Source organism: Capra hircus, chromosome 2 (assembly GCF_001704415.2).
Source record: "Capra hircus breed San Clemente chromosome 2, ASM170441v1, whole genome shotgun sequence".
In the NCBI taxonomy this organism is placed as follows: domain Eukaryota; kingdom Metazoa; phylum Chordata; class Mammalia; order Artiodactyla; family Bovidae; genus Capra; species Capra hircus.
Genome location: NC_030809.1, coordinates 109,889,181 through 109,914,550, shown reverse-complemented (window position 1 = coordinate 109,914,550; position 25,370 = coordinate 109,889,181). Strand labels below are relative to the sequence as shown.

Sequence of the window (25,370 nt, the reverse complement as noted above, 5' to 3'; positions counted from 1 at the left end):
AATCCTCGAAAGTCACTATTACCTCTCTATTTAAAAGAAAGCAACAACCTTGGCCAGATTAAGTCAAGCAATAGATGTTTTTCTGGAACTCTCGCTTTTTCGATGATCCAGAGGATATTGGCAATTTGATCTCTGGTTCCTCCGCCTTTTCTAAAACCAGCTTGAACATCTGGAAATTCACTGTTCACCTACTGCTGAAGTCTGGCTTGGAGAATTTTGAGCATTACTTTGCTAGCATGTGAGTTGAGTGCAATTGTGCCATAGTTTCAGCATTCTTTGGCATTGCCTTTCTTTTTGGAATGAAAACTGAGCTTTTCCAGTCCTGTGGCGACTGCAGAGTTTTCCAAATTTGCTGGCATACTGAGTACAGCACCTTCACAGCATCATCTTTTAGGGTTTGAAATAGCTCAACTGGAATTCACTAGCTTTGTTTGTAGTGATGTTTCCTAAGTTCCACTTGATTTCACATTCTCAGATGTCTGGCTCTAGGTGAGTGATCACACCATTGTGATTATCTGGGTCATGAAGATCTGTTTTGTACAGTTCTTCTGTGTATTCTTGCCACCTCTTCTTAATCTCTTCTGCTTCTGTTAGGTCCATACAATTTCTGTCCTTTATCGAGCCCATCTTTGCATGAAATGTTCCCTTGGTATCTCTAATTTTCTTGAAGAGATCTCTAGTCTTTCCCATTCTGTTCTTTTCCTCTCTTTCTTTGCACTGATCACTGAGGAAGGCCTTCTTATCTCTCCTTGCTATTCTTTGGAACTCTGCATTCAAATAGGTAGATCTTTCCTTTTCTCCTTTGCTTTTTGCTTCTCTTCTTTTCACAGCTATTTGTAAGGCCTCCTCAAACAGCCATTTGGCTTTTTTGCATTTCGTTTTCTTGGGGATGGTCTTGATCCCTGTCTCCTGTACAATGTCATGAACCTCCATCCATAGTTCATCAGGCACTCTGTCTATCATATCTAGTCCCTTAAATCTAGTTCTCATTTCCACTGTATAACTGTAAGGGATTTGATTTAGGTCATACCTGAATGGTCTAGAAAAACATCTATTTTTGCTTTATTGACTATGCCAAAGCCTTTGACTGTGTGGACCACAAGAAACTGTGGAAAATTCTGAAAGAGATGGGAATACCAGACCACCTGACCTGCCTCTTGAGAAATCTGTATGCAGGTCAGGAAGCAATCTGTATGCAGGTCAGTTAGAACTGGACATGGAACAACAGACTGGTTCCAAATAGGAAAAGGAGTATGTCAAGGCTGTGTATTGTCACCATGTTTATTTCACTTCTATTCAGAGGACATCATGAGAAACGCTGGGCTGGATGAAGCACAAGCTAGAATCAAGATTACTGGGAGAGATATCAATAACCTCAGATATGCAGATGACACCACCCTTATGGCAAAAAGTGAAGAAGAACTAAAGAGCCTCCTGATGAAAGTGAAAGAGGAGAGTGAAAAAGTTGGCTTAAAGCTCAACATTCAGAAAACAAAGATCATGGCATCCGGTCCCATCAGTTCATGGCAAATAGTTGGGGAAACAGTGACAGACTTTATATTTTGGGCTCCAAAATCACTGCAGATGGTGACTGCAGCCATGAAATTAAAAGACACTTACTCCTTGGAAGAAAAGTTATGACCAACCTAGACAGCTTATTAAAAAGCAGAGACATTACTTTGCCAGCAAAAGGTCCATCTAGTTAAGACTATGGTTTTTCCAGTGGTCATGTATGGATGTGAGAGTTGGACTATAAAGAAAGCTGAGCACCAAAGAATTGATGCTTTTGAATTGTGGTGTTGGAGAAGACTCTTGAAAGTCCCATGCACTGCAAGGAGATTCAACCAGTCCATCCTAAAGGAAATCAGTCCTGAATGTTCATTGGAAGGACTGATATTGAAACTGAAACTCCAACCCTTTGGCTACCTGATGTGAAGAGCTGACTCATTTGAAAAGACCCTGACGCTGGGAAAGACTGAAGGCAGGAGGAGAAGGGGATGACAGAGGATGCGATGGCTGGATGGCATCACTGACTTAATGGACATGAGTTTGGGTAAACTCTGGGAGTTGGTGATGGACAGGGAGGCCTGGCATGCTGTGGTCCATAGGGTTGCAAAGAGTCAGACTGAGCATCTGAACTGAACTGAACTGAACCTGTATCTGAGTTCAGAGGAATTTCTTATACCTAACTCTTTCTACTCTACTAATTCAGAGTAAACACCATAGAAAAAAAAAATGCCCTGGAGAAATATATAAGCCTTTTATTTACTTTGCTTCACACATACTCTTATTGAAAAAGAGTACTCTCATTGGATCTGGAGTGTAATATTTATCACTACCTCAAAATACTTCAGTATGGCAGAGAATAGAGAATATTCAGTCAAATCCTTCAAATTTTTAAACACATTATTTTAACTCTAAGATTTGCAAACGTCAATTGGCAGGCTGTTACAAGAATGACTGCTTCTATGCTCAAGAAACAAGGGCAAGGCAACCAGAGTATGTCTTATATAATTAAAATATTTAAACTGACTATTTCTGGACTTAAATGTTTCTAGATATTAGAATAATCAAGTTGCCAAGAAAGCTGAACTCAGTTTTTGGCCACCCGGCACTGGTAAGATTCCATCACACTATAAAGAAAAAGACTATGTAACATACAGAGAGATCTCTCTTAAAGGCTTCTTTCAACATGCCGAGAGAGAGAAAGAAAACCAGATTAAGAATCTTTCCTAAAAAAACCTAAAAACATCCTTGCTATACAGATCTAGTTATACCTAAACAAAAATCTAGCTTTTATTTGACAGATTTACTAATCTGTTGCAAATACTTCATCTCTAAAAAAGTTCCCACTAAAAATTACTTTGATTTTTACCTGAGGATGCTTGTAACAGGACAACCAATCCTGTAGGTCTGTCTTCAGAGGAGGGCCCACTCTGTCCACAAATAACACAATCATATACTGCCTCAGAAACTTGAGGTTCTGCTGTGGTGATCTCCATAGGAATATCACTCTCTGGAGAATCTGAGGAAAAAAAGTTGCAATCTTAATTCCTGAAAACAAAATCTCTCTTTAATAAAATTATGAAAAAAAAAAAAACAAATCAAGCTCAAATAATTTGGAACTTCAGTATCAATAAATTATATAGTAATAAAACTATGGGAAAATTATCTTGCTAAAATAAAATGTTTACTCATAAAAGACAAAATTACAAAGAATGGATGTTATGAAAGACTTCCGATTCCTGGGTTGGGAAGATCCCCTTGAAGAGGAAATGGTAACCTACTCCAGTATTCTTGACTGGGAAATCCCATGGGTAGAGAAGCCTGGTGTGCTACAGTCCATGGGGTCACAAAGAGTTGGATGTGACTTAGCGACTAAAACAACAAGAACTCTTCTAATGTTGTATCTATACATAAAATTAAAATGAAAAACACAGATGCAAAGGTATTTGTATCTAAAAATTCTGTTTTAATATTATAATAAGGAAATAAGGAAGAGGTCATTTGCTTTAATTTTCTTTGAAGTACTTCAGAGGGAAAATTTATAATAACATGGCAGCTCTTGAAAAGAAATGGCAATATTTACTAGGAGATAAAAGGGGAAAAAACTTTTTCTTTTTTCTTTTAATTGTAGCGATTATATCTTAGTGATAATAATTATCAATATGTATTTATATAGGATAAACATTTCAATATGACCATACATATAATAAAACAAAACTATAATAGAAAATAAGAGCAATCCTTTGGTGATATGTCATTAACAGCAAGAAATAAAATACTGAGTCAATAACCATTTCAGATAAAAATTCATAGTGGCAAAAGAAAGGAGTAGAGGGGATTGGGAAGATCAAAGAAGCAGAAATTATTTATGACGTTTAAAAGATGGAGGCATATCTAAATAAATATGTAAAAAAAAGAAAAAGAAAGATGTCAAGTTTATATATGTTTTAATAAGATTTCCTGCAGATAAATATACATCAGATATTTATTAAGACTGAGAGGAAAAGGGGTGAAACCTAAAATAGAACTTTGGATAATGTGCAAGATTAATGGAAAATTTAAATAAGCCAATGAAGAGATCTAAAGCTTAAAGTGGTCTTGTATATTCTCCCTCAATATCTCTCCCCTAGTATCTCTCCTTCTCTCCCTCTCAATCATACCACTTATTTAAGAATAAGTCTGGGGTTGCCTACTGGAGAAGGAGACAGCCCACCTGGAACAGAGCCCAGTTGTCCTACCAGCTCAGGCCAGTCCCAACCAACCAACTATCAGATCATTCTTAGAACATGCTTTGTTTTTGTGTTTATGGATTTTTGTGGCTGAAAGGAGGAAAGAATGGGAAAATGATAAAGGGATGATATATTTAGTGCCCTCAGAACATGGGAAATATGTTTTTGCTTGGAAACCTTATGCCTATGCTGGGGAACAGACAACTGCAAAACACAAGTATCTGGAGAAAAGGGAAATCTCTTGCACTGTTGGTGGGAATGTAAATTGATACAGCCACTATGAAGAACAGTATGGAGATTCCTTAAAAAACTAAACACAAAACTACCATATGCCCCAACAATCCCACTACTGAGCACAGACACTGAAAAAAGCAAAACTGAAAGAGACGCATGTACCCCAATGTTCCCTGTAGCTAGGACATGGAAACAACCCACGTTCATGCATAAAGAAGCTGTAGTACATATATACGATGGAATGTTACTCAGCCATAAAACGACCACATTTGAGTCAGTCCTAATGAAGCCGATGAGCCTAAAGCCTGTTAGGGTGAAGTGAGTCAGAAAGAGAAAAACAAATATTGTACATTAACGCATATATACGGAATCTATTTGCAGGACAGCAATGGAGATGCAGACATAAAGAACAGACTTGTGGACACAGTGGGGGAAGGAGAGGGTGGGATGAACTGAGAGCAGTATGGAAACATATACATTACCATATGTAAAACAGCTAGCCAGTGGAAATTTGCTGTATGACGCAGGGAACTCAAATCAGGTGCTCTGTGACAACATAGAGGGCTAGGATGGGATGGGAGGTGGGACGGAGATTCAAGAGGGAGGGGAACGTATGTATACCTATGGCTGATTCATGTTGATGTATAGTAGAGACCAACACAATATTGTAAAGCAATTATCTTCCAATTAAAAATAAACAAATTAAAAAAAGAAGTATCACAGGGCAAAGTGTGGTCTGCAGCCTAGGGGCAGGCACAGAGAATCTTCTTTACTGCATAAATTGATCCTTGGTTTTAAGAACATATAATACACTTTAACTTTTAACTACAACTGAGTATTTGCTCGGATCTTACTAGGTGAATTACTACTCATAAACTAAACATGCTACTGGAGCTTACTGCTTTCTGCTGGAAGCCCGTGACAACTGCCACAACTGCAAAACTCCTGCTGGGCAACATCATTAATTCTGGTAAAGATGCACAGTACTGTCCTGATCTGGTCGTCATTTTTACTACTAACATTCTTACTTTCCTCTGCCTTTTTTTTTTTTAACTTGGTATAGAGAGGGACTTCTCATTCCATTTAAAAAATATATCATTTAAATATAATTTTAGTTTTGCAGAAAAGTTTTGAAGCCACTACAAAGAGTTCTCATCAACCTCACACCTGGTTTCCCCTTAAATCTTACATTAGCATAATATGACTATCACAATGAACTAATGTTGATATATTTTTGAGCAATTTTATTGATATAATACTAATGAATTAAAGTCCATATTTTCTTCAGATTTCCTTAGTTTCTACCTAATGCCCCCTCTTTTCTTTTTTGAAGATCCCATCCAGAACAGCGTATTACATTTAGTTGTCATGTCTCCTTAGGCTACTCTTAGCCGTGGCAGTTTCTTAAGAAACTGTTGTTTTGATGACCTTAAAAGTTTTGAGAAGTACTGATCAGGTATTCTGTACAACATTCCTCAACTGTAACTTGTCTGATACTTTTCTCAAGATTAGTCTGAGGTTATGGTTATAAGTGAGGAGGACCACAAAGGTAAAGTACCATTCTCATCAACATCATATCAATGGTATATAATATCAATATGATCAATTATTGCTTATATGGATGTTAACCATCTCATTTGAGTAGCATTATGGTCATTTCATAATGTATGCAAATACCAAATTACAAAGCAGTACACCTGAAACTGAGCTTCCCAGGTGGCTCAGTGGTAAACAATCTCCCTGCCAATGCAGGAGACACAGGAGATGTGGGTTCAAGCTCTGGGCCAGAAAGATCCCCTGGAGGAGGAAATAGCAACCCACTCCAGTATTTTTATCTGGAAAATCCCATCGACAAAGGAAGCAGGCTGGCTACAGTCCATGGGGTCACAAAGAGCTGGACACGACTGAGCGACTGAGCATGCACACACATACACACCCGTGAAACTAATATAATACTGTACACCAACTATATTTCAATTATTTTAAAAAGGAAACATGGGACTTTCTTGGTGATCCAATGGTTAAAACTCCTTGCTTCTGATGCAGGTGGCAGTTCAATCTGTGGTTAGGGAACTAAGATCCCACATGCTCTGCCTCTTGGAAAAAGAAAAGAAGGGGAGGTGAAGCAAACTGCATAGCATTATATATAGTAAAATTTTATTTCAGGAAAGACAAATAGAAACAAATCTATTTACATAATTTTTATATGTATTCATATGAAACAAGAAAGCCTATTTATAATGGTTTACCCCAAAGGGTTGAGATTTAAAAGAGAAGGTAGGAAGAAATGATCAGCTTTGCTTTCATACAGCTTTGTATATGTTAAGCATATATATTTTTAAATGTTTTGGCTTGATATCAGTGTCTTATTTATGGAACAAATAACCAAAACATAATTTATATTTGTGGGTTGTATTGTTTAATACACCACATCACAGATGACTGACTTAAAATGACAGATACAGCACTATCCCTCAAAAGTGAACAAATTTATAATCAGAACAACCAACACAGAAAAGTATTCTATCCACAAGATCTGCTTTCTAATTTAAGTGAAAAGAAATTCAGTTCGTTTCTATTCAGTTGAGAGAATAAGAATTTCACAAGGTGATAGGGCAAAGTTTATAGTAATTTATAAAAGAATAACATAGATCCAACAGCAATAGATAAATAGGACTAGTGCACTCTACGCATTCCAATGCCACAAGCAGATCAGTCTTACCTAAAAGAAAGCAAGTCTACAACTGTGCCTGATTCCAAGGAAATATAAGAATATCAAAGAGGCTAGTTTATGATACAACCAAACTCTAAAGTAGCAAAAAAAAAAAAAAAAAAAAGTCAGGGAAAAAGAAGCAGTTAAAGATGTAAAGAGTATCCTTTTTCATAAAAGTTTGACAACATATTCTAATAACAAGGATGTAGGTAAACTGCTGTTCTGACACACTGTTGATGGGAATACTAAATGGTACAACCCTTAAAAGGGTAATTTGGCAATATGTAGCAAAATTACATATGTGTTTACCCTGACCCAGCAATCCCACATATAGAAATGTATCTTACATATATATTACCAAAATATATAAAGATATATGCCACAAAGATATTTACTGCAGTACTACTTATATTGCAAAAGACTGGAAATAACCCAAATGTCCAATAATAGAAGACCATTTGAATAAACTATTGATGGGGGAGGTGAGGGTGGGGATCTACCATACAGGTAGAAAAAAGAATAAAGAATATCTCTAAATGCTGCATGATGGAATCTCCAGGATATAACATTAAATGAAGAAAGCAAGGCAGAAGAAGCGTATGTTAACATACATACATAGTATATTATCATTTACCTAAGAAGGGGACACTAGGGATGTAAATATTTTTATATTTCAATATATATTTATATCCCCAACCCTCTCTTTTTCTTATGTAAATTGTTTTTTAAAAAAATGGAAGGATAAACCTCAAATTAAACTGTATTATTAAATAATGAAACAAACAGCTCTTTCCATAACTAACAACAAATAAAATCAAATCCTGACACATGCCAGCTCAAGCTTGGACTACCCCAGTTTCCAAATGAAATCTTAAAGGATGGGTACTGTAGACAGTTACTATTTCCATCGGAAGTGAAAGTGTTAGTCACTCAGCCATGTGGGACTCCTTGTGACCCCCCAAAGACTCTAACCCACCAGGCTCCTCTGTCCATGTGATTTCCCACGCAAGAACACTGGAGTGGGTAGCCACTCTCTTCTCCAGGGTATCTTCCCAACCCAGGGACTGAATGGGTAGAACCTGGGTCTCCTGCACTGCAGGCAGATCCTTTACTATCTGAGCCCCCAGGGAAGCCTATCACTTGGTATTTATTATCTCATCTGTTAACAGCAGGACTCAATTCTTGCTTAGAGAATCATACCATCGCCACTTTTGATTCATATGACTGGAGTGGAGCTAACCTTATAATCAGGCTAGACCAACAGAGTCACACCAAGGATTTTTGTTTCAGTTATTTGAAAAGAAGTATTCTTTTCATTCTAATTTAAAAATAAATAAATAAAACTTGGCAAACACAATGACTATCCTTCTATCTTATACCTTAAGCCTCAATCAATCAATCGTCAGTCTACTAATTCTCACTTTGCAACTGTTCTCATAACTGTCCCTTTCTGTCTCCAGGCTACCAACTTGGGGGAGTAAGTAGGGGAGAGACTTCACTCTCCTCAGTTTGCTTCACATATGAGAAATAGTAAAGAGCAGGCAAAGCTTGCTGATCAGTAGCCCAGACTCCACCATTTACCACTGTATAACCTCAGACAAATTTCTTAACTTAAATTTAGGTATGGAATATTGCCATCTATCTCACGTGTCTATCAAGACAAACAAGCCAATATACAGAATGTGTTTAGCACAGCGCTGGTTACATAGTTAACATACAAATACATATATATCATCATCATCCCCCCAAATTCATACTATTAGACCCAGACTCAAATACAGAAAAGGTTTTGTGTACACAATGTTTACAATAATTACATTTTTTAAAAAAACTAAAATTAAATTATGATGGAATGATTAAATTATAGAATAAAAATAATAATAGTAATAACCAATGCTTAAAAACACTTATGCACCAAGCACTGTTTTAAATGTTTGAAATGTGTACCATTACATTCAGTCTTCACCACAACCCTATGAGGTAGGTAGTATAATGATCTCTTTTTAACTATGTGAAAACCAATGCAGAGAGTAAATTACTCCAGGTAATGGAATGGCTGTGATATGAACTTGGCAGTAATGCTCCAGAGTCCATGATCATAACCACAACATGCTACCTCTCCGATGCAGTAAAACCACAGTTACTAGGAATTTTAATAATAATATAGGAACATGTTTATGCTAAAATGTTGGACAAAAAGACATGATAAAAAATTGTGTTACACAGTATCATCTGTAATACATATGTCTTCTCGATGGTGAGATTAGGGATAAAACTCATCCTTCTTTATGTTTTTCTGTACCATATAACTTGTACGATTAAACACTGTACGTTTAAGATCCCTCACAGCTCAGTTGGTAAAGAAACTGCTTGCTATGCAGGGGACCCTAGTTTGATTCCTGAGTCCGGAAGATCTCCTGGAGAAGGGAAAGGCTACCCACTCCAGTATTCTGGCCTGGAGAATTCCATGGACTGTATAGTCCATGGGGTTGCAAAGAGTCGGACATGACTGAGCAACTTTCACTTCAAGATCAGAAAATAATTTCCAAAATACATTCTTACTCTATATTAAGCATCTAAACTCTCCCTTGAACAACTATGTTGGATTTCAACCATATCTGTTTGATAAACCTTAATGAATCAAGGTCTAACAACCTGACTTCTACACCTGTGGTGGTAATGGTGCTCAGGTCATGTCCGACTCTTTGCGATTCCATGGACTACACACCCCACCCCCCACCCCCGGGCTCCTCTGTCCATGGAATTTTCCAGGCAAGAATACTGGAGTGGGTTGCCACTTCATGATCCAGGGGATCCTCCCAACTCAGGGACTGAACCCACGTCTCTTGCACCCCCTGCACTGGCAGGGAGATTCTTTACTACTGTGCCACCTGGGAAGCCCGTGACTTCTACACCTAGATGGCGAGTAAAAATAAACAAGGAGGGACAGTGATCAGGAGAGAAGGAACTGCAGAGGTTGAGTCTTTTCATATAGGAAACTTGATAACTACAAAAAGGCATTATCAACAGATAAGTAAGAATACTAATCACAAAGTAGAAATCTGTTGCATTCAGAGAGAAAAGTGTCTGTCCTTAAATTTTTACCTACTAATGTACAATACTGATTTGAGAATTCATAAAGTACTGCATGTTATAAATTTGAAATACTTTAAATACTAAGTTACGAGACTAGAAATCTCAGGAGAAGATCTCTCACACACAAAAATAAAGCCCAAATAAGAAAGAAACAGGTGGGAGGGGGGGTTCAGGATTGGGAACTCATGTACATCCATGGCAGATTCATGTCAATGTATGGCAAAACCAATACAGTATTGTAAAGTAAAATAAAGTAAAAATAAAAATTAAAAATTAAAAAAAAAGAAAAAAAGAAACAACTACAGAATGCTTACAATAGTAACACAGATGGGAATAAGGCAAAAAGACAAAAGGCATCTGACAAAGCAGAGGACTGGACTGAGATTAAATTGTGTCTATATTAAAGATAAATATTACCTCAGGTGTGGACTCTGCTTCATGTGTTCATAATAATATATATGTCACATGTAAATGCGGAGAGTAATCAGAGGCAGTGAGACATATAACTCTGCAATTTTTATCTTGAGCAAAGTATGAAAATGAGATCTCAAACAGGTTTTAGGGGTCAAACAGATCTCTCTGGGAAGGGAATGAGTTATAAATAAAAGGAATATACAAATCTGAACGGTCCAGAATCCCACTGGCATGGCCATAATCAACACAAATAAACCAAATGCTCATGAATCTCTATCACCTCACCTGTCACCACCGCAGCATGCAAGAACCGGGACTAGGCGAGAGCGGAGCCCTTTATCCTGATGACTTCTGTGAATTGCCTCTGTTTGCTAGCAATCATGTCTGCCTGATCCCTCAATTGCTGTTCCTGTGCCCTGGCTACTGCCAAAAAAGATCAAATCTTCCAAAAAGTAGTAAGATTTAGGACAGCAAGTCAATAACTTTGCAGACTAATGACATTCAAATTTACGATCTTGAACATAACCGGACCCTAAGGATTGCTTATCAATTTGTATACTTAGCCTGGATGAGCAACATCTCCCACTTTCATTGGCAACTTCTCACAACTTCAGATGGTATTCTTTTCACTCAGCAAAACTCACCTTTTACTTGGCCCTGTGAACTGAAGCAACTGCGTGATCACCTGAAGTTCCCACTTTCCCTACCCCTAAAGGAACTTACCTCTATCTCCATCCATGCTTTCCCTCTCCTCTCCCATCTGCTCAGGGAATGAGGTGGCCATTCTCCTATTCAAGACAATACTACCTAACCTCTTCTGGATACTTTGCTTAATCAATTCCTCAGAAAATTGTTTTTGTTTTATCTCAGTTGGGAGTGGGAGGCAACAGATAAAAACAATTTCTAAAAACAGTACTCACTAAGCTTTTTTTCTTAGCTTCTAAGGTTGCAAAGAAACAAATCAAACTGTTTATCAAACCGTTACATTAACTCCCCCCAAAATGCTGCTCTCAAGTGACTTCAGAACACAGAGCTTTTGACTATCACCTTTAGTAGAAGTAACAACGGATAAAATGGTCTGTAAACAATTTTAAATTTTTTTAATTTTAATTCAATGATTTCACTGTTTAACATAATACCCAGGTTGGTATTTTGAAGCTCTTTTCTTTACTTGAAAGAAAAAGTAATTTGCTTGCATATGGTGTATTGTGCTTGAGTAGGAGAATATTCTAAATCCTAGGACATGTATGTTGAAGTATTTAGGAGTAAAGTATCATAATGTCTATAACTTACTTCATCTAGTAGAGGAAGAAAGAGAGTGAGTGAAAGAACAAATTAAGAAAAATGTTAACTAGGTGACATGGTACATGGTAATTTGTAATACTATTCCTTCAGTTTTTCTGTATATTTGAAACTTTTCATAAGAATAAACAGCACGTATGAAATTAATTCATTTTGGCTAAAAAATACCTTTATATACAAATATACTCAGAAAAAGATTTGTAAGGATATAGCCTAGATTAGGAAATCTGATAGTAAAAATATAGGTATTATTTTATTTTTGATTATATGTGTTTTCTAAGTTTCCATAATAAAAATTTAATGCTTTTATAATAACAGAAATTTTAACTTTATACATTATAATAGCAAATATTAGTGAGTGGCTAATCAAGACTGAAGACTGAGCACATACTTTTATCTCCACTCCTTTTAAAAAATCACTGAAATAAAAGTATAGGTATACATAAAGAAATATTCCCATAAGAATACAGAAAAATGATGGCATCACGAAAGAGTTTCACCAACCAACAAATAAGAGATGTCAGTAAAATTTCCAAAAGATTAGAGGAGATGGAGACACGCTGACAATACAAGAAAGTCATAATAGCTACAACCATGTATGTATTATGAGAAAGTTACAGAAAGGAAGAACTGATAGGCCCGTTAGAAGAATGTCAAATCTGGGCTCAGAATCAGTCAGTGAGGCAGAGGATAGGAGTCAAGCATCAAGCGATTCTGAAAGCAGAATAATTAATCAGAAGTCTATGTACAAAACTTCACTACTCAGCAACCCATTCCCTCCCCAACTTTGACTGATACAGCACTCAGATAATTTGGCATTTACCTTAAGGAGAAAAAAAATGACTTTCTCAAAGGAACTGAACATGCTGCTTGGAGAATAAGAGGGTTTTCTAATTGAATGTTAACATCTGGGGGCCTAAAGAGAGTAGTCGGCAATCCTCCCACCGAGATCTAAGTCTGAGAGTCAACCCGCCTCATCCATACATAGGCTAAAGAGAATTACTAGGATCAAACCTATTTAGACCTCAGCAGGGTAACAGACGATCTTTTCAGAGGAATCAAGAATTATCAGGCAAACGAGGGAAACTAACCAACATAAAAGAGTAACTTAAATTTCTAAGCAATTCAGAAGGATAAAGGATAATTGAGAGAGCGCTAAAACATTTAGAAAGATTTTAGAACAAATTCTTCTGACAAAGACCAAGATGTTAAAGAGAACAAACCTCTAAGCACGTAAAGCAAGAAGATATAAAAAAGACACAGAAGATTAAAACATCAATCTAAGAGATCCAATATCCAAATAATCAGAATCCCATCAAAGAGAATAAAGAAAATATATGGGGAAAAGTATTATAATAGTTTTCTACTGCTGTTTAACAAATTACCCAAAATTCAGCGGCCTAAAACAATAGTTTTCTGAGGGTCAGGAATCTGGGAGCAATTTAGCTTGATGGTTCTGGCTCAGGATCTCTTGTGAGATCGCTATTAAACAAACAGCTGGACAGTATCATCTAAAAACCTGAATGGGGCTGCCAGATTCACACTCAGGCTCATTCACAGGACTGCTGGCCAGAGGCCTCAGTCCCTAACCACTTGGGCTCCTCCACTGGGCTGCTAACAACATGGCAGCTGGCTTTCCCCAGAATAAGTAATCTGAGAGAGAGAAAAGCCGTCAAGACAGAAGTCACCATATCTGTCATAACCTAATCTCGGAAATGACATATCATCATTTCTGCCATGCCCCAGTGGTCATGAACACCAATTCTGACACGATGTCAGAGTAGAGCACGCAGGGCATAAAAACTAGGCAGTATGGATCATGGAGGGTCATCTTGGAAGATGGCTATACTAGTTATCAAGAAAATCCTAGGAAATATTTTTCTCAGAGCTCTGATACATGACTTTTCAGCCTGAAAAGGTCCATTAAGTACTAAGGAGAATGAAAAAGATTCACCTAGATACATATCATAAAACTTCATATCTCTAAGAATCAAACAGTTATAAAAGTGTCACAGGAAAGGGGAAAAAATGCTAACTCACAAAGAAATAAGAATCAAATTACCACTACACTTTTTATCAAATTAATGGTAAAAGACAAGGGAGTAGTCCTTTATCAGGTGTAACAAAAAATGTGCATTAACAGGGAATTTTACATTCATCCAAATGAACAATCGAGCATGATAGCAAACCAGAGTCCCATCTGGAAATAAAAAGAATTAGAAAGTTTAACTTCCAGCACAAGCATTTCTGGGAATATACTTGCACTCCAATAAAACAAGACCTCCAAAAAGAGATAAGATGCAGGAAACATCAGATAAACCCTGTAAGAGGAAAATTCCAAGGTAACAGCTGTACAGCATGCCTACAGAGCAAATGGACCAGACTGGAACAGAATTCTATGCAAAGGACAGTATGATTGAGTGGGCAGAATAACAGGAATATCACAAAGGCATGTTAGAAAAAAAGGTAGTTGGAAACTTCAGGAAAAATAAAAGACTATAACAAATAGAAATGAGTAAAGGGTGGTATAGTTTAAGCAATTCCAAGACTGTAAGAAAAGAGGCTATGTACTAAATACAATCTCCTTAATGCGGTCTAGGAGTCAGGTCACTGGAGTCAAAAAAAAAAAAAATGAATCCTAGGCTACTATTTCGGAGAAGGCAATGGCACCCCACTCCAGTACTCATGGCCCAGGAAATCCCATGGATGGAGGAGCCTGGTAGGCTACAGTCCATAGGGTCGCGAAGAGTCAGACACGACTGAGTGACTTCACTTTCACTTTCACTTTTCACTAGCATGCACTGGAGAAGGAAATGGCAACCCACTCCGGTATTCTTGCCTGGAGAATCCCAGGGACGGGAGCCTGGTGGGCTGCCGTCTATGGGGTCGCACAGAGTCGGACACGGCTGATGTGACTTAGCAGCAGCAGGCTATTATTTAGCCCTGAAATCAACAGCATTCAAAAAGTTATCTTGAATGTTTTTCAACATTTAGAATAAACCTTTGAATGGAAGACTTGACTGCAATTACAAAATAAAATGTTAGCAATGTTCATTTAAAAGAAAATAAGTTGACTTCCCTGGTGGTAGAGTGGATAAGAATCCACCCGCTAATGCAGGGCACATAGGTTTGATCCCTCGTCCAGGAAGATTCCACATGCCGCAGAGCAACTAAGTCTGTGCACAGGAACTACTGAGTCCACGCTCTGGAGCCTGCCAGGTCGCAACTACTGAGTCTGCCTGCTAAAGTTTGTGTGCCTGCAGCCCATGCTTCACAAGATAAGCCACCACACTGAGAAGCCTATGCACCGTAACATAGACCCCATTCACTGCAACTAGAGAAAAGCCAGCACACAGCAACAAAGCCCCAGCACAACCAAAAATAATAAATAAATAAAAAGATATGTTAAAAAAGAAAACAAGTAACTTCCAAAAGCAGAAGGTAGTGATGATGAAAAGAAAAATGAAAGATAGGGGTGCCTATTAGTTCATTTTATATGAAGAGATATGAAGAAACTGGCTATAGACAGAACACTTAATAGACATTATAATTATCTTTAATGTGTAAAAACCAAAAAATTGTAAGTATCCATTTTTGGAAAGAAGGAGGAAGAGAAAACATAGAAAAAGGAAAAGCAGTATCATGAACTAAATCGTCATCTTTCACACAAGAACTGATTTGCTATCGGTTAATCCAATAAACAGAACTTAGTATACTTTACATCAAAGTTATATCCTGAACATAAACTCCACTGTTGATGGTTTAGAACACATGCGAAATCTGGACTGACCCTCCTCTTCTGAACATCAGTTATGTGTGCTTATGTGCATGAGAATGTATTTGCATGTTTGTACATTCTTATATGTCAGCATTTTTGTCTAAAATTGAAAAAAAGAGAGAGGGAAATCACTGAAATGCAAGCAGTAGTCAGGGAAAGGAGTATCCTGTTAACTGAAGACAGATTAGTCGAGATTTAATCTATTTCTCCTATGTCTGTAAAAGATTACTCACAGCAATCTACTATTACACAGGAAAATGGCATCCTCTCTCACTGTAAAATGCTAATACTAATCCTAACGGAAATGAGAGGTGCACCTGATTTTAAGAAACAGTGAATGTATAAACAACCAGAGAAACTCAAAGTATCTGAAAACTACTTTAAGGATCTTAGAATAATTTCACAGGAAAAAAATCAGAATAAGTAAGTTCATACTGATGAACCTTATAAATCTAAAGGGCAGTTTAACAGAAGAGAGCAGCAGAATACTACTGTATTACTACCATCAAGAACTTTCTAACAACTGCAGCTAACTCAACAACAGAATGGACCACCGAGGTCTGATCTTCTGTCACTCCATTGTTTAAATAAAGACCAGAAATCACCTGTCTATAATGTTAAAAACTGACGGATGACTGGACTGGATAAGTACTATGGTAATAACTGTAAGTCTGAGTGTTCTAAACTAATAAATTTTGACTTACCAACATCCATGGCAGTTTCCATGAAGCTTTTCTGTCGTGATGCAAACTCTGCAAGCAATTTCTGCTGTCTTTCTCTAGCTTTTTGTCGCCTATATTAAACAGAAATGAAGTGTTAAGTACCAGAAACACTTAAGACATATCTACTATCTTTCAGGAGTAAATAATGTATGAAAGGGTCCCTGTCACACAGTTAAGATCAACCAAATTTTTGTATTGTGTTTTAAACTTCATGTAAAGTTTTATTGTCCTTAAAGGATTCTGCTGCTTTAAAATGGTCTGAAAATCACTAGGTGTAACAGGTAAAAATTAAAGAAAAAATTTACTTTAAAATGTGAAAAAATAATTAAAGTCAACAAAAAATTTTCCAACTACACAATTTCCTAAGTATATGTCAGTTCATAGCAAGAGCAAGAAGAGCTTTAGCTAACACTCATAATTTAACCCCAGGTACAAATAATAGCAAGCTCATTGCTAAAAGAAACTATTATGTTAAGCTATGAATAGAATCTAAAAGGTAAAAATAGTCAGATTTACTGTTACCTTAAGAAAAGGTCTCTCCTAAAAGAGGATTAACAAAGAGCCAGGAAGTTTTTAGTTTCTACTACACAATAGTACAAATTTGGCTTATTTTCTTGAAGTAAAAGAAAATCAATAAATTCACTTTATTCTATTTATTAATTTTCCCTTATCTACTTCCAAAGAGCATTTTAATCTGAGGTTAACTGCAAAAAAAAAAAAAGAGTGTAACTTATGTATAAAAAAATAAAAGTAAACTAATAAAGACAGGAGAGAGGCTTCCCCAGATTTAAAGATGTTAACAATACTAATAAGCATAAAATTCTACCCCTCAGCAAGGTAAGGGCAATAAAATAATTCAACACAAGAGAGGAGGGAGAGGAAGGAAAAAAAAGATTAAAAGGTGCGTTATATATTAACTCATCCGGAAAGACAAATTTTTCATTTGGAACAAAACTCAAAAAGGAATTTATTACAGCCCATGATACAAAGGATATTAAAAACATGATGGATGCAATACACTATAGCAGTTTCTTTTAATGACTATTCATTGTATCTATCTACTACAAATGAATTTTATTAAACTGAGATTCTATGAAGTAATTTCTATGGGAATCCTAAAAGAATTCAGTTATTAATCCTAAATGATTCAAAGATACAAAAGATAGAATTTAGAAGAATGGAATGATAATAGTAATTTTAAGATTATTCACACATCTCCTCCCACCCACTCGGTGGAGATAATCACAAACATCTATAAAGTCTATAAACTTTATACATTTATACATCTATAAACTATGTATCAGTTTACCCTAAGTTACATATATTTGCCAATACAGTTCAAGAGATTTTTAACATTCCTTTACTAATATTTACCTTAAATATAATTTAGGGTCCACATAAGAAAACTTATTTTATTATCTATTTTGTAAAAACAACTCTTATATTTTTATATTTAAGCCAAAATATTGTCATCCAGGGTGATCACCCGGTCTACTCATCAAACTTGACTCCCAAAGACATTAGCCATTTAAAAATATTAAAAACCACTCCTGTCTCCTTCCTTCCTGAATATGGAAGGTGACACAGTGGCCTAGGACAGGGCCTGTCAAGACCCAATAGCCTGGCACAGGAGGGCATTCCTGCAGGGAAAAGTTATAAGGAACTGGTTACATACGAGGGAACTAATAAAAAATTAACACTATTAAGGATTATAGGGATCAGGTTTCTCACTGTGGGACTAGAGATTATAATTTGAAAAGAGCGAAAAGATGAATAAATACTATGGTGTTGGATTAGAACTGGGATTATCAAGTTGAACTCACAGTCGTAGTTTTTAATACCTCTCTCTCCCCTCACTATATCCCCCTCTTGTGCACACACTTTTTGCCCACTAAGAGAGTCTGTGAATGAGCTCATTAGAATGAGTGCATAGACTGGTTTCTAAGTAACATTCTCTACTAACAGTAACCAAGACTCTTCAGACAAATGTCTAATATAGAACACAAGATGAAGCTGGGCTATCTTCTTGGCCCAGAAAATAAGAAAATGCTCAAAGAATGGTGGGGAGAGAAATACAACGACTACAGAAACCAGCTTGAAGGGACTCCCACTGGTCAAATCTAAAACAATCTGAACTCGTGTACACCTGTGGTGGATTCATGTCAATGTATGGCAAAACTAATACAGTATTGCAAAGTTAAAAACATAAATAAATAAAACAATCTGAGCATCAAGATGACTAATGAGCAGATTATAGCTCATAAAGTAAAACAGAAATCTGTAACTCTAAACTGATACAAGCAGATAAATGAATGAACTGAAACGATGAACAGAATACTGCAGCACTTCAAAGTATCTCTCCACAAATTATTAACACATACTGATTACAAAGGTGAGAAAGGGGAGGATATTTACAAAGAGTAACTTAACAGTGAAGTCTAACAGATACCCCCATAACCAAGTGATCAAAGTTAATCAGTAGTGATGAAACAAATTAAAATCATGTGACAACTGACGGGATGCAGTCAAAACAAAACTGCAACATTCCCCTCTGCCTTCTTTTTCTTTGGCTGGGCCACAGGGGCTGTGGAATCTCAGTTCCCTAACCAGGAACTGAACCTGGGCCATAGCAACGAAAGCCAAGAATCCTAACCACTAAACCACCAGGAAACTCCCCAGCAACACTTTTTTGATATTGCTCTCAAAGATGTATCATCCAAATCCAAGCACAATGGAAAAGTAGACAAGCCCAAACTGAGGGATAGTCTATAGTACTTACTGCTCTGTAATTTTCAAAAGTGCCAAGGTCAAGAAAATAAAGGAAAAGGGAAGACTATTCCATATTGAAGGAAATCAAAGAGATACAACAAGAAAACATGATGAGTGATTCTGGACAGAATCCTTCTGCTATAACCAACATTACTGGAACAACTGTTAAAACTTGGGATCTAAGGATTTTATCATACTAAGTAAAATGCTAATTCCTTTATTTTGAAAGGTGTATTGTGATTATATAAGAAAATGCCCTTATTTCTAAAAGCTATGCACTGAAGTATTACACTAAAATATTCCACTGTAAAACAACTTACTCTAAAATGATCCAGAAAGTTCTTTGTATTATCCTTGAAACATTTCTGTAAGTTTAAGATTTCTTCAAAATAAAAAGGTTTTAAAAATTAAACCCATCATCAAAGGACTAAAATTTGTCACTAAGGAAGAAACGGAAACAAACAAAAATGTACTATAGATGCTCAAAGACCTATGAGACCTCCAAAAATATTTAAATAGTAACAGTGATAGAATATGTGTTTGGTCTTCATACTACTCCTTTATAAACTAGTAAGTTTCACCATTTCTTTAATTAAAACAATGAGTTATGCACTCTACAGCTGACCTTTAAATATGTACATGTACATTTACATTTAGAATATATAGGTTCACAAAATACTATTTCAAGTAACAAATCTGAATACCAAACTCATCTAGCCTGCACTGGCAAGCGGAATCATCTTATCCCCTGTGACACCACGGAAGTCCTCGAAATGAATTTTAATACCAGTGCCAATCAATTATACTTGAGGTTTTCTTAAGAGAACTGATTGGCACTGGTATTAAAATTCATTTTGAGGACATCCTTGGTGGCACAGTGGATAAGATTCTGCCTGCCAATGTGGGTGACACAAGTGTGATCCCTAGTCCTGGAAGACGGCACATGCCCCAGAGCAACTACGCCCCAGTGCCACCCCGACCGAGCCCTGGCTCTAGGGCCTGCGAGTCACCGCTACTAGAGCCCACGCGCCTAGAGCCGGTGCTCCGCAACGAGAGAAGCCACCGCGATGTGGACTCCCGACCCACAACTGGAGAGCGGCCCCTGCTCTCTGGACTAGCAAAGCAACGAAAGACCCAGCACAACCAAAAATAAATAAATAAATAGCTTTTTAAAATATAATTCGTTTCTGTTCTGGAATTACTGTAAATTATAGATAATTATGTCTGTCAACTTTACTTTAGTCTGTGAGACTCTGAGCAGAGACAGTCACACCAGGTGACTTCAACAGAAACAAGAAAATTAAATGGGTATCATTTTAAATTGTGTTCTTAACAATGCATTTCTCTAGTAGTTGTCTATGATTTCTAGGAAAGGAGTATTGTTATTTTTCCCTTGTGAATTTTTTCATAATTTAGGTTATTCCTTTCTAAACTTGGACATAAATGTGCATAAAGACCATTAACCAAAAGGCACAAGTTCTAGCACATTCATACAACTCAGCAATTTTCCCTTATGACCTAAGACGTGGACATACTAAGGTTGCATACGGTTACAACCATCTAGAGTTTTCTATTTGTATCTAGTTTTCTATGCAGTTAATAGGTTACGAGGGCTTCCCCGGCAGTGCAGTGGTAAAGAATCCGTTTGCCAGTGCAAGAGATGGAAGAGACTCGAGTTTGATCCCTGGGTTGGGAAGATCCCCTGGAGAAGGAAATGGCAACCCATTCCAGTATTCTTGCCTGGGAAATCCCATGGGCAAAGGAGCCTGGTGGGCTATAGCCCATGGGGTTGCAAACAGTGGGACATGACTTAGGGATTAAACCACCATCAATCTATTATGAAATTGATGTCAAGTATGTCTATAGCTGAGGTACCTGGGAATAGATCATTAAGTGTATATAAACTATTCTGCCTTTATTATGAAATTTAACCCAAAACCCTAAATAAATTGAGAGAAAAAAAAAAAGTGAGACGCATAGCGAGATTCAAACTGATTCATTTTAATCATTAGCTGTCTACTACAGAATTAGTTTCAAGTCCTTGTCAATAATACCATCGCCAAAAGGAAACAGGCCCATAACAAAAAAAGCCTTAAATTTTTAGGTTACTATTTATTACAACAGCATTAGAGCCTTTGTAAAAAAAAAAAAAAGGCATCTGAATTATGTCCTCTAGTATCTATATCTGTTATGAATAATAATGACAAAATGCCTTTAACCAAATAGTATAAGTTTTGATTCACTGAATGTTTTTATCTTCCTTAAAAAATAAAAAGACATTATTCTATAACCAAAACAAAAGATGACCAATTTAGAAGAGGACTAATTTTAGTTAACAACAAAAAAAATTTACCTCATTTTTAACTTTCCAATTATATCTATTAAATTCTACTGAAAGTGAAAGTGAAGCCGCTCAGTCGTGTCCGACTCTCTGCGACCCCATGGACTGTAGCCTACCAAGCTTCTCCATCCATGGGATTTTCCAGGCAAGAATACTGGAGTGGGTTACCATTTCCTTCTCCAGGGGATCTTCCCGACCCAGGGATTGAACCCGGGTCTCCTGCATTGGAGGCAGATGCTTTACCCTCTGAGCCACCAGGGAAGCCCATTAAATTCTAGGTAGCTACCAATTCAAAGTTAATGAACTTTCACCTAAATTATGTTACTATATAACAACTGCTATTTATAAAATACTGTGAGAAATAAGAACTCTCCTAAATTTTTAATGTACTAAAAGTTTTGTGCATACTTTTATTAAAATTATCTGTAACAAAATTACAGCAAAAATGAAGAACAGCTATGTATGATTAAATCTGCTTCTGTTACAGTTACCAAAGGATGACCTCCTAACTAATCAAATGGGACTGCCAATCTTAACTAAACTTTCATAGCATTTAACAATCTTTCTTCCTTTCTGAACCTCCTCCTCTTATGCCTCCCTAATTCCGTTCTCTGCAGCTTTCCTCTTATTTCACTCTAACCATCCCGTTTTGAGTTACCTTTATAGGTGCTCCTTCCTTAATTATTCCCCTTTATGATTTCCCCTTGAGTTTCATACTAAACGTTCTCATCTTTTTATTGTCCATATTCTTCCATACACAAGGCTCTTAACTATTACCTATATGCCTAAATCTGTAGCTCTAACTCAAGAATTCTCACCTAAGTCTCTACCCTGTATCTAACTGGACATCTTCACCTGGATGCCTTCCTTAAACTCAGTAACATACAAAACTGAGCAAGTCAATTTTACCGCTAATCCTGAGCCACCTATCCTCCTTTATCCTGGTAAACAGAACACTGTTCAAAGAAAAATGGAGAAGTTTTATTAATATTATGATTTAACAACAAATTAAAAGCAACTTAAAGCTTCAAAAGCTAAAACCATCAAAGTTTTAAAACACTGCTTGTTTAACAATTTGTGATCATATATAGGAAAGACTGGAAATCACTATAAGAAACTAAAACAAATTTTTAAGGATTAGTAAAATTTTTCTTTTATTTTCTACTATCATTTAAAGTTGAATTAATTTTTTTTAAATAGCAAGAGAATTATTAGATTTCCCACAGTAGTAACAGACAGCAACTTTTCCAAAGGGATCTACAGGTTTGTGCATGCATGCTTAGTTGCTCATTTGTATCTGACTTTTCATGACCCCATGAACTATAGCCCGCCAGGCTCCTCTGTCCATGGGATTCTCCAAGCAAGAATACTGGAGTGAGTTGCTATTCCCTTCTCCAGGGGATCTTCCCAACCCAGAGATCAAACCTGGGTCTCCTGCATTGCAGGCAGATACTTTACTGTCTGAGCTTACACAGGGAAGATATTAAAGTTGAATACTTTAAAATAAAATAGCAGAATTATTAGGTTCCTCACAGAAATAACAGCAACTTTTCCAAAGGGGTCTTCAGGTCTAGAGTAGTAATTTAATGTCAGGGTCAGTCCCAGGCTGGATGAAGCACAAGCTGGAATCAAGATTGTCAGGAGAAATATCAATAACCTCAGATACCCAGATGACACCACCCATATGGCAGGAAGTGAAGAACTAAAGAGCCTCTTGATGAAAGTGAAAGAGAAGAGTGAAAAAGTTGGTTTAAAAGTCAGCATTCAGAAAACTAAGATCATGGCATCTGGTCCCATCACTTCATGGCAAATAGATGGGGAAATAATGGAAACAGTGAGAGATATTATTTTGGGGGGCTCCAAAATCACTGCAGATGGTGACTGCAGCCATGAAATACAAAGATGCTTGCTCCTTGGAAGAAAAGTTATGACTAACCTAGATAGCATATTAAAAAGCAGAGATATTACTTGGCTGACAAAAGGCCATCTAGTCAAAGCTATGGTTTTCCAGAAATCATGTATGGATGTGAGAGTTGGGATTATAAAGAAAGCTGAGCACTGAAGAATTGATGCTTTTGAACTGTGAAGTTGGAGAAGACTCCTGAGATTCCCTTGGACTGCAAGGAGATCAAAACAGTCAATCCTAAAGGAAATCAGTCCTGTTCTAAATTTTTTTATTTCCTCAATATTTCCTAAAGGAAATATTCATTGGAAGGGCTGATGCTGAAGTTGAAACTTCAATACTTTGGCCACCTGATGTGAAGAACTGACTCTTTGGAAAAGACCCTGATGCTGGGAAAGATTCAGGGCAGGAGGAGAAGGGGACGAGAGGATGAGATGGTTGGATGGCATCATCGACTCAATGGATGTTGAGTCTGAGGAAGCTCCGGGAGTTGGCGATGGACAGGGAAGCCTGGTGTGCTGCAGTCCATGGGGTCGCAAAGAGTCAGATGCAACTGACCCACTGAACAGAAACTCAACCAATTCAAGCATGCTAAACATACAAGCACTGACTATCCTTGATTCCCCTCTTCTTACAAACTATTCAGTTATGATTATAGCTAGCCTCAGATGAACAAAAGTGGGGGTGGGGGTGGTAATATAAAATCTTCAACTGCATCATACATTAAAGCACTAAAAATAAAAATTACCTTTCTTCTTTGTCCAGTGTTTTCTTCTCCGCTGCAGTAATCTTTTTGGGTGGCACAGGAGGGGTCACTTTTCTACATATCTCTTCAATGATGCGTTTGTTCATTCTGCTTTGCAATGCAGCTTTTAGTAAAATTCTTTCTACTGCAGTTATACCATCTCCATGACTATATTTAGGAATTTCTGGTTGGATTAAAATTTCTATGTCATCAAGCCAAGGAGGATAGTAGGAATTTTGTTTTCCTGAGAGTTTGTGGTGAAGTTTAATTAACAAAGACAATATACTTTCTTTAATTTCCAAAATGGCTGTAGTTAACTGTGGAGCTGAACCAGGCGCAGACCATTTACTTGAAGTTTTTGGACGAACCACTTGATTTGCTTCACTGTTACTGCGATTGATGATCTCTTGAAACTTCTTTCTGCGCTCTGCTACTAAGCTGAAAACCTGAGCTGTACCAGAATTCTACCATTCAAACGAGAAAGAAAGAAAAATCAAGAGAAGGTTATTCAGGGTCAGTTTTAAAATACATTAGCATTACTTTTTCCAAAGGATATGATCAAAGTTTCATCCAAAGATTTATTTAATAGATTTGTTCTTTAAGTAAATTTGCCCCTTGACTTCTCTCAAATATACTTAGTCCCACTCAATCTGGAAACAACAATGAGGAAAAAGGAGATTATCCATAGTAACACTTCTTTTGCAACCCCCCTAAGCCTATCAGGGAAAACAGACAAAGCTTCAGTAGTATCTACAGCCATATTCAAAAGGAATCATAAACTAAGACTTTCATCAGTTTTAAGGAATCAAAGCTATCCGACATTCATCAAGAATACTATATTCCTGACTAACTTTTGGAAGACCATGATATCGTCCACTTAAGAAAATCATAAATTAATTTTTTTCCAAGTTAATGAATCTCAAATGCTAATTAATTTCATTTTTTAAGAACTTTAGAAGTTTGAAAATTACTTCTAACATAAATGCTTTAAGTTACTAAAATGAAATAAAAAGATAAAAAATTAATCTTTCATATTTAATATATTTATTGAACAGATTTTTTTAAACTATTTTTCTCAATAATTAATCTTCAAAATAGCCTTTTTGCTAAAGCAATCA

At 36.7% G+C, this 25,370-nt stretch overlaps 1 protein-coding gene across 6 annotated transcripts in view; it reads right to left on the bottom strand.

The window, feature by feature from the left end:
- Positions 1-25,370, bottom strand: part of UBR3 (ubiquitin protein ligase E3 component n-recognin 3 (putative)) — a 198,913-nt gene that overhangs the window by 63,756 nt on the left and 109,787 nt on the right. For all 6 annotated transcript variants that reach the window (XM_013968944.2, XM_013968948.2, XM_013968965.2 and 3 more), the window contains 3 exons: positions 24,256-24,716; positions 16,477-16,565; positions 2,876-3,025 (listed from right to left, as the gene is read on the bottom strand). In XM_013968944.2, coding sequence (XP_013824398.2) covers positions 2,876-3,025; positions 16,477-16,565; positions 24,256-24,716 — 700 coding nt within the window. The remainder of the gene's footprint in view (positions 1-2,875; positions 3,026-16,476; positions 16,566-24,255; positions 24,717-25,370) is intronic.